We start from the raw sequence: 10,768 nt of genomic DNA, 5'->3' as shown, positions 1-10,768 counted from the left end.
ATGCTGCATCTGCAAAGCAAACAGCATTATGAAGGACCCCATGCACCCGTCATACAATCTCTTCTTCCTCCTGCCATCTGGGAAAAGGCTCCGATCCATTCGGGCTCTCACAACCAGATTATGTAACAGTTTCTTCCCCCAAGCTATCAGACTCCTCAATACCCAGAGCCTGGACTGACACCTTACTGCCCTATTGTCCTGTTTATTATTTATTGTAATGCCTGCACTGTTCTGTGCACTTTATACAGTCCTGGGTAGGTCTGTAGGCTAGTGCAGTTTTTTTTTGTTTTTTACATAGTTTAGTTTTTGTACTGTGACATGTTATACCATGGTCCCGAAAAACGTTGTCTCATTTTTACTATGTACTGCACATAGCAGTTATGGTCCAAATGACAATAAAAGTCACTTGACTTCACTTGATCTAGCTATCCATCTGTCTATCCATCTATCTATCCATCCATTAATGCATCTATATATCTATCCATCTATATATCCATCCAGCCATTCATCAATCCATCTATGTCTGCTTATCCAGCAATATATCCTATCTATCTTATGTATTCATCCATCTGTCCAACTATATATCTACATAACTATCTATCTAGATAGATTGATGGATAGAGAGAGAAATAGATAAAGTGTAAGAGAGATGGATTGATAAAAGAGATATATAGATGTATGGATAGATAGAGTAATAGATATGTAGATATATAGAGAAAGGTGGATAGATAGGTTAGTACGATAGATAGATAAATAGATATAATTAGATAGACAGGCAGGTAGATTAAAAGGAGCAGTCAAATGGATGAATAGATAAGATAGGTTGGTAGGTAGAGAGTCAGATATAGATAGATAGTGGGAATAATTATTACTTGGAAATAATCTCAAAACACTCGTCTCATTTGAATTGAAGTTACCCCACCCCCCACCATCGCGGGTCGGCCGCTGCGTGTAATCACATGGTCGAAGCCGTTTAGAATAAGTAAGTGTCCGCGTGCGCATACCGGAGAGGTCCCGCCTTTTCCTTTCTCGCACGTCGCCTGGGACTTTCTACAAGATGGCGTCCGGCAGTGTTTCAAGAAACAGTAGCCTTCCGCAGACCTCACTACCACCGCCGCAGCCGCATAAAACCGGGTCCGCCAGAATCAACTGTTACGAGATCGAAAGGACCATCGGCAAGGGCAACTTTGCCGTAGTCAAACTGGCCACTCACATTGTCACCAAGACTAAGGTAACAGATCCTCTCTTGCGAATGTGTTTCGGGCAAAAATGTGTGACGTTATTTCCTTCCTCCTCCGATTCATTGTCACCTTACTTCCGCTGAAGTTTGCTGCCTTTTATGGAAGGCCTGCTATTTGAAATGGCCCATTTCAGGGTAAAACCCCATTTGGTTTTGAGAGTTTTCTGTTTACCAGTTCTGTTTACGACTCTTTTCGGTTAGACCTTAGTTTTTGTGGGGAGAAAAAGCTGACAACTTGGATTACCGAGAATTTTCCGGAGTAACAAGGCGTCGGCGATGACACTTGTCCCTTTATTCGACCGGACGGAGGGGAGGGAATGTCAACTAGGCCTGGCTGAAGCTATCAACTCAGTCAGTGCAATTTTTCTTGACTTGTTTTTCCCGAAGTTTCGAGGGTCATTTTGTTGCTTCTGGGTCCTTAAAGTTGCATCGCACGTTAGTGAACACTTTGCGCTCATGTACAATGTTCAATATTCAATTATTGGTGAAATTTTAATTTCCCTATCACGTTTCGGAATTTACCATATTTTAATGATTTTTATTTGACTGTACGCGCATTGATCATGATTTTTGTGGTGATCTACGATAATTTATGTAGCCTTAAAAGCTGATTTGAGAAAACATAGTTGTTTTAATTGAAAGTACAGTTACGGTACTTTATTATTTGCATTGGAAACGTGAGTGTTTACCTATTTCTTATAAACAGAGATACAGTAATTACATTTACAGTAATTACTCTGTGAGGTATATTAATCATACGTTTGGAAGAGCAAAATTTTCAATTTGCTGGAAATATTTAATGGAGCATCTAATATCAAAGTTTACAAATGAGATTGGGGGTGTTACACATTTGTCAACTGATAGAGTTAAATGCACTACCTACAGGTTAAGGTCAGTCCCAGTTCACTATTTATTCTTGTATAATAACATGTATTATAGTAATTAATTTGTAATCTTTGTGCAATTAAATAGGTTTCATGTTTCTGTCATATAATAAACCTTTTTTCAGTATAATGCAATTACATTTACCTTTTCAAAGGTACAAATAAAGTATATCAGTAATTTAGTGTTTTAGTGCCATCGATATTTTATGTGCTCCATTAATTTTTATAATTATGACAGATTCTTCTGAAAATAGTAAGTAAATATATGCATTATCAACATATGATGAAGCAATTTTGCATCATTTTCATTATTTGATTTTGGATGTTACAACTGACTTCAGTATCCTTTAAGATATACTGTATAGCCTGATTAATTTACATCTTTCTTATAGTTATGGCCAACATTTTTGTTGTACCCTTTAAAGAATCTGCTGTACCGTGATGAGTGATATATACTAAGTGCTGAAATTTTGTATTACTATACTAGGAATTCTTTTATTGTTGAGTGTACTGTCACCTTCAATACTTAAGCATAAAAATGTTTGCATTGTATTGCAGAAAGAAATTCTTCATATTGTTCACTTTTTTATACTTTGAGGTGAAATGAATGCTTTCTAGTCAAATTTTCAGAAAATTAAAATTGAAGTGAATTTTTTAGAGACATACTTAACGGCATTTTAGCTAGGCAACCCATTTGAAACTACTAATTAATTAAGAGTATATGTACTATATCATGCAATAGATATTGTTAATTTGCTGACTCTTGGTTTAATAATAATATTGTACTGTAGTGACATAAAATTTTATAGCATTTGCTTCAGCATTAGACTTAACACTAGGAATTACTTTTGAAGTTTTTTTGACTACAGCTAGTTTGTGACAAAGAATTCTAATAATGACTCTGTATATCCTTGTTCTAAATCCCTACAATTTGGTCCTTTCCTGTTTATTACAGAGTTTTACAGAGTGAACAGGCATAAAACTTATTGTAGTTAAAAAAGTGAACCAAAGGAAGTCATCAGCTCTAGCTGTTGAGAATATTATAAATGAATATCTTTTTATCTCCATCCTATGATAGTTTTCTGGTATAGAACATAGAATAGTACAGCACGTTACAGGCCCTTCGGCCCACAATGTTGTGCCGACCCTCAAACCCAGCCTCCAATAAGTCCCCCACCTTAAGTTCCTCCATATACCTGTCTTGTAGTCTCTTAAATTTCACTAGTGTATCTGCCTCTACCACTGACTCAGGCATTGCATTCCACGCACCAACCACTCTCTGAGTGAAAAACCTTCCTTTAATATCCCTCTTAAACTTCCCACCCCTTACCTTAAAGCCATGTCCTCTTATATATGAGCAGTGGTGCCCTGGGGAAGAGGCGCTGGTTGTCCACTCTTGTCTATTCCTCTTAATATCTTGTACACCTCTATCATGTCTCCTTTCATCCTCCTTCTCTCCAGAGAGTAAAGCCCTAGCTCCCTTAACCTCTGATCATAATGCACACTCTCAAAACCAGGCAGCATCCCGGTAAATCTCCTCTGTACCCTTTCCAATGCTTCCACATCCTTCCTATACTGAGGCAACCAGAACTGGACACAGTACTCCAAGTGTGGCCTAACTAGAGTTTTACAGAGCTGCATCATAACATTGCGTCTCTTAAACTCTATCCCTTGACTTATGAAAGCTAACACCCCATAAGCTTTCTTAGCTACCCTATCTACCTATGACTTTCAGGGATCTGTGGACATGTACCCCCAGATCCCTCTGCTCCTCCACACTACCAAGTATCCTGCCATTTACTTTGTACTCTGCCTTGGAGTTTGTCCTTCCAAAGTGTACCACCTCACACTTCTCTGGGTTGAACTCCATCTGCCACTTCTCAGCCGACTTCTGCATCCTATCATTGTATTCATGAGAGATAAGAATAGTTTTGATAGGAGCAGCTTAAATGTGGTTAGAGTTATAGCTGCAATCAAGATGACTGTGACTGACTTTGTTGAAATTCAGGTAAAGGAACTCTGCGGATTTTTCGCCACCTTAAACCTGAGGTGAAACAGTCCATTTTAATGCAGTGCTAAGAAACAATTTTGTTTTAATTATCTGGAAGTAGATGAAAGCCAAACAAATATTGTTCTTTTTTAATAACTTTGAACTAAAACTTCATTGTTCTTGAAAAATCGTAACCTAATGTGTTCTTAGTGCTCTTTTATTAGTTATTCTGTAAATGTTGTTAAACAGTCCTTGTAAGTGACAGAAATGTTATAAATGCAATTGTTTTTGGATAACATATAATCGTGCAATCTCAAACCGTATTTTTGCTTTTAAATAATCTGCTAGTTAACAATTGCATCATCCTGGGTTCTTTTCTAATAAGTTCAAAGGGGACTACAGTCAGCTCTCCTTATCCACAAGTTCCGCATGCACGGATTCAACCAGTCACGAATCAGGAAAACCCGGAAGTTCTCTTTGAACTTCTACAGACTTTTTTTTCTTGTCATTATTCCCTAAAGAATACAATATAATAACTATTTACATAGCATTTACATTGTGTTAAGTAATCTAGAGATGATTTAAAGTATACGGGAGGATGTGCACAGGTTACTGAGGTTCAGAAATTAAACAAAATAGAAATTCTGTAAGTTGGCACAGGTACATCTGTTTGTCTTAGTATATACACCCTATCCTTGTTATATGTGGGGGATACATTCCTTGCAGTTGGCGCAAAGTATGGAAACGCATAATGTGAATCATTATTTAAATGGAGGAAATAGGGATGCATTCTGAAGGGCTTCCTAAATATGTTTTATCTGTAATTTATTCCCATTTTCATACCAATACGACACAAAAGCAGTACCACAAGGCAGCATTCATATTATTTTTCATCAATTTAAGGTAGTATTCAACGTAATAAATCATAAAAAGTTAACCTGACACACACAGTTTTTCCATCCTTACTTATATAAGTGCATTTTGGCAAAGGCTTCCAAAAAAGTCCAGTCTCGTCTGCGTTAAACACCTGCTTTGGTGTGATGCCTAACTCAGCTATCATAGCCCGCAACTGCACAGGGTAGTGTTCAGCAGCTTCGTGGTCAGCTCTAGCTTGCTCACCACACACAGCTAAGTTGTGAAGCCTGTGACGAATAACAAACCTAGAAAACCATTCCGTATGTGTATTAAAGCTAACAATATTACTTTTCACTTCCTCACTAGCCTCTGAACAAAGGCGACCATAAATTTCCAAAGCTTTCACATGAAGATGATTGGAACTAAGTGTTTTGTTCTTTGTTTCATCCTCACAGTACAAACTCAACATTTTCTCCATTTTTGTACTTTTGCACTTTGCACTTCAGTAACAATTTTTGAAGACGCTTGCGATGAATCAATCACTGTACATTTTATTTTCTCAGCATTTTTCTTTATGTTTCTGATTGTGGACTCACCCAGGCCGAAGTAGCGTTCCAGTGATGTGTTACCTTCACCTGACGCTGCCCTGTTTATAAATTCCAACTTTTTTTCAAGTGTTAAAGTGGTTCTCTGCCACTTAGCTGATGGCCTAGGACGCTTTAAAAGTTCGCACATCCACATGCTGCCAAAGCCAGTGCAGGACTGGTGGGAGGGAGTGAGACTATGAAGCGTGCGCACATGACTTGTATTGGTGGGAAAGCAGTGCTTCTCGTCCCAACAGCGTGGTGTAACTGTGAGTTTTGGACTCATATAAGGAGAAGTTGGTAGAAACAGGTTTGGTGCGTAACTGAATCCGCATTGTCTGAAGACGCACATAACGAGGATAGGGTGAAGTACATATTTTACCTTTCTATGCATATAACACGCTCAAGAAATTTAAGTAATTAAACCACTGCGTTGCTTAGCAATAATTGTAGCTTTCATTGAGGTAGGGCTTTTACTCGCTCCATTATTCTCACTTTATACTTTAAAATTGTTCCAATCGTTGACAGACTGTAGTCTAACACTTTTCAGTGACCGATGGCATTTCACCTCTTTCCAAATGCTTTATTATTTCCACTTTATTTTCAATCATGATCATTTTCCAGAACAGAAGCACTGTGGGCAGCTGGTTCCGAGCTCCACCAGGTCCTAAAGTCCAATATACTGAGACAGGTTAAATAAGGTCTGGAGCTGCATCACGTCCTAAAGTCCACCGACTTGAGCATCCATATTTATTTGGTATCCACGGGGTGTCCTGGAACCAATCCCCCACAGATAAGGAAGGCCGACTGTACATATGTTCCTTCCTTTCATTTTTAGGCAGTGTTTATCTGAATGCTGCATAACAAAATAACTTTAGAAATATGATCATGGACTATTTTACTCAAAGCCATAAAGCTCATAGCTAATCTACTTCTGCCATTTTACAAATTTACCTTAATAGCTCTGTCAATATTTTGACCCTGATTGGGGCTGAGTATTCATAGATTCACCATTCTCAGTAAGGAAATGTCTTATCAGTCTCATATGGCTTATACTTTCTTTTGAGAGTTTAACCCTAGTTGAACATCCTTTCTTGTTTGGGTGTTATCAAGAGTACTATGGAAGTTTGAATAAGGCACATCCAGCTGTTCTTCCCTTTCCACTTAATTTGTCACTATTTTCAAGGTAATCTGTAATTCAGTATTTTTTCAGTGTGGAATTGGCCGAATGGATTGGTAGTCCCCTATTTTTTCTTGTTTCTATAAATAGTAGGATCATATGTACAACTTTATTCCATAGACAGCAGTGATTATTTAAAAAGGGAACTTTGAGGGTGCTTGTTATTGTAGATGGCCTATCAGCAGTGTCAACAGAGCTCTACCAAGAGATATTTCTCGCAGGTTGGCTGCGGCTATTTAAAAAGGGAGCTTTGAGGGTGTTTGTCCATTGTACAGGGCCTATCAGCGGTATCAGCAGAGCTCTGTGAACTAAATAAAAGTACAGAAGGGACAAGCAGAGTGGTCATTGTTGGGAGTAGGCCAGCGGCAAGAATAGTAGCAACAGGCTTTAGCTGAAAGGAAGCTTTGGCTAGGAAGAGTTATCAGCTCTGTGTAAAACATATGCTAAGGTTTCCTTTTTGTTTCTCCCCCTCTCTTAATATACTACAGGCAGTTCTCGAGTTACGAACGTCCAACTTAACGGACAACTTGTACTTACGAACCAAGGAAGGACATAGTCGTCCGCCATTTTAAGTCGTTGCCGTTGACACTGTTGAGTGTTTAACTTTGTACTTGGCTTAAATTTTTCTTATTAAGATGCATCTTGACCCCGCCCCCCCCCCCCCCCCCCCACCCCCATTCCAGTCGGCTGGTGATGCAGTGAGATCAGCGCCGGGCTTGCGAACAGAGGTTCCCAAGTTTGATCCAGTGACAGACCACTCCCGAGCTGGGTTGATATCGATCCAGTGACTCCCGTACCATACGAGCCAGGTTGATTTCGAGCTCGCAACTTGACCTCGTAAAAAAAAACACAGCCACCTCCAGTTTAAATTCCCACGCAGAATATTGTGGAGGATCAAATATCCAAACCCAGCACAGCCCCCCTCTTGTCCCATTTAGTCTGTCTCAGTGCAGTGGTCCTTGGGACCCGCAGTGTTTCTGTGCCATTGATGGGAAGCGATCGTGATTGAAAATAAAGTGGAAATAATAAAGCATTTGGGAAGAGATGAAACGCCATCAGTCATTGGAAAATCTTTAGGCTACAGTTGGTCAACAATCGGAACAATTTTAAAGTATAAAGTGAATAATGGAGCATGTGAAAGGCCCTGCCCCGATGAAAGCTACAATTATTACTAAGCAACACAGTGGTTTACTTATTGGAATACGTATGTTTCTTAAGTGTTATATATGCATAGAAAAGTAAAATATATACTATATACTAAGACAAACGTTTGATGCTAAATAAACCCGTATGTACTTGTTCCGACTTATGTACAAATCCGACTTAAAGACGGACTCAGGAATGGAACTTATACATAACCCAGGGACTGCCTGTATTTAAATGGCTGTGGTGTTCCCTTCATGCTGGACGTTGGAGAACTGGGAGACCCAGAATCTCCCAGGGAACTACATCTGCATGAAGTGCATCCGGCTGCAGCTCCTCGAATTTCATTTTAGGGATCTGGAGCAGCAACTGGATGACCTTCGGCTTGTAAAGGGGAGTGAGGAGATAATTCATTAAAGTTATGGAAATAGTCATCCCAAAGTTGCAGGAGGCGAGTAACTGGGTGACTGTCAGGAGAATAGAAATAGTCAGTTAGAGCAGAACACCCCTGTTGTTAGCCCTCATAAACAAGTATACCGCTTTGGATACTTTTATGGGGAATGATCTTCCAGGGGAATGCCTCAGCAGCAGGGTTACTGGTACTGAGCATGGGACTGTAGTGCAAAGGGAAAGAGAGTGAAGAAGGAGCGGTAGTGATAGGGGACTCAATAGTAAGGGGAACAGACAGGAGATTCTATGGACATGGACATGACACCCAAATGGCACATTGCCTCCCATGTGCTAGGAATGACTCTACAACATTTTGAAGGGGAGGGGGAGCAGCCTTGGTGTATATTGTTAGGAAGGGCAGGCAGTTGATGGGACTTATTTGTAGCCAACAGACTGAGTATCAAATCATTAGGGATGCAGAATCATAAAGGACAGCAAATACAGTACTCAAGGCGTTGTATCTAAATGTGTGTACTATAAGAAATAAGGTATTTGACCTTGTTGCAGTACTACAGATTGCTAGGTACGATGTTGTGGCCATCACTGGATTGTGACTGTAGTTGGGAGCTGAATGTCCAAGGTTACATATTATATCGGAGGGATAGGAATGTAGGGGTGGTGTGGCTCTACTGGTAAAGAATGGCATCAAATCAGTAGAAATATGTGACACAGGATTGAAAATGTTGAATCCCTTGTGGGTTGAGTTAAGAAACCGCAAGGATAAAAGGACATTGATGGCAGTTATATACAGGCCTCCCAACAGTGGCTGAGAGGTGGGCCACAGGAAATAGAAAAGGCAAGTCAAAAAGGCAATGTCAAAAAGGCAAAGTCATGGAAGATTTTAAACTGCAGGTTGGTTGGGAAAATCAGGTTGGTAATAGATATCAAGAGAGTGAGTTTGTTGAATGCCTAAAAGAAAGCTTTTTAGATTAGTTTTTCATTGCGCCTACTAAGTAATTAGCTATACTTATTGGGTGTTATGTAATGAACTAGAGGCAATTAGGGAGCTTAAGGTAAAGGGACCCTTTGGAACTGGTGAACACAATATGATTGAGTTCAACTTGAAATTTGATAGGGAGAAAGTAAAGTCTGATGTAGCAGTATTTCAGAGGAGTAAAGGAAATTACAGTGGTTTGAGAGAGGAGTTGGCCAAAGTAAATTGGAAGGAGATGCTAGCAGAGGTGTCAACAGAGCAGCAATGGTGTGCGTTTCTGGGAAAATGAGGGAGGTGCAGGACATATGTATTCCACAAGTGAAGAAATACACAAATGGTAAAATAGTACAACTGTAGCTGACAGGGGAATTTAAAGCTATTGTACAAGCAAAAGAAAAGACATATAACAAAGCAAAAATTGGTGATAAGATAGAGGATTGGGAAGTTTTTAAATACCTACAGAGAGCAACTAAAAAATTCATTAGAAGGGAAAGGATGAAATGAAAGCAAGCGAGCAAATAATATCAAAGTGGACAGTAAAAAATTTTTCAAGTATGCTAAAAAAATAATAGAGGAGAGTGGATTTAGCACCCCTAGAAAATGAGGCAGGAGAAATAATAACGAGGGACAAGGGGTTGGCTGCTGAACTAAATGAGTACTTTGTGTCGGTCTTCACTGTGGAAGACACTAGTAGTATGCCTGATGTTGCATGGACTGATTTTTTCCAGCATCCCGATGGCCATATCTGCACCAGGTGTGTCAAGCTGCAGCTCCTGTGGGACCTAGTTCGGGAACTGGAGATGCAGCTTGATGACCTTCTCCTAGTCAGGGAGAGTGAGGTGATAGGAGTTATAGGCAGGCGGTCACGCCGAGGCCTCGGGAGACAAGGGGGTAATAGTCAGGAGGGGTAAGGGGAAGAGTCAGGTATTAGAGAGTACCCCTTGACAATTTGAGTTTGAGTATGAATTCCAGTTTGAGTACTGTTGGGGGGAGGGGAAAGACAACCTACATGGGGGAAGCGACAGTGGCCGTGCCTCTGGCACTGAGTCCGGCACTGTGGCTCAGAAGGGTATGGAAGGGGAAAGGAAGGAAGGAGTGATAGGGGACTCTTTAGTTAGGGGGTTAGACAGGTGATTCTGTGGACACAGGAAAGAAACTTGGATGGTAGTTTGCTTCCCAAGTGCCCGGGTCCGGATTGTTTCGAAACGTGTCCAAGATATCCTATGGTGGATGAGAGAACAGTCAGAGGTCGTGGTACATGCTGGTATCAATGACATGGTTAGGAAAAGGGAAGAGGTCCTGAAAAAAGATTACAGGGAGTTAGGAAGGAATTTGAGAAACAGGACCGCAAAGGTAGTAATCTCGGGATTACTGCCTGTGCCACGCAACAGTGAGAGTAGGAATAGGATGAGGTGGAGGATAAATGCATGGCTGAAGGATTGGAACAGGGGCAGGGATTCAGATTTCTGGATCATTGTGACCTCTTTTGGAGCAGGTGTGACCTGTAC

The 10,768-nt window shown here is 40.2% G+C and overlaps 1 protein-coding gene across 2 annotated transcripts in view; it reads left to right on the top strand.

Moving 5' to 3' along the window:
* The first annotated feature begins 1,011 nt into the window (after positions 1–1,011).
* Positions 1,012–10,768, top strand: part of LOC132386016 (serine/threonine-protein kinase SIK3-like) — a 295,240-nt gene continuing 285,483 nt past the window's right edge. For both annotated transcript variants that reach the window (XM_059958283.1, XM_059958282.1), the window contains exon 1: positions 1,012–1,231. In XM_059958283.1, the coding sequence (XP_059814266.1) occupies positions 1,058–1,231 (174 nt within the window). In that variant the 5' untranslated portion in view covers positions 1,012–1,057. The remainder of the gene's footprint in view (positions 1,232–10,768) is intronic.

This window comes from Hypanus sabinus (genome assembly GCF_030144855.1).
Source record: "Hypanus sabinus isolate sHypSab1 chromosome Y unlocalized genomic scaffold, sHypSab1.hap1 SUPER_Y_unloc_12, whole genome shotgun sequence".
In the NCBI taxonomy this organism is placed as follows: domain Eukaryota; kingdom Metazoa; phylum Chordata; class Chondrichthyes; order Myliobatiformes; family Dasyatidae; genus Hypanus; species Hypanus sabinus.
The sequence above is the reverse complement of the archived record's forward strand: the minus strand, read 5'-3'. Positions and strand labels throughout refer to the sequence as shown.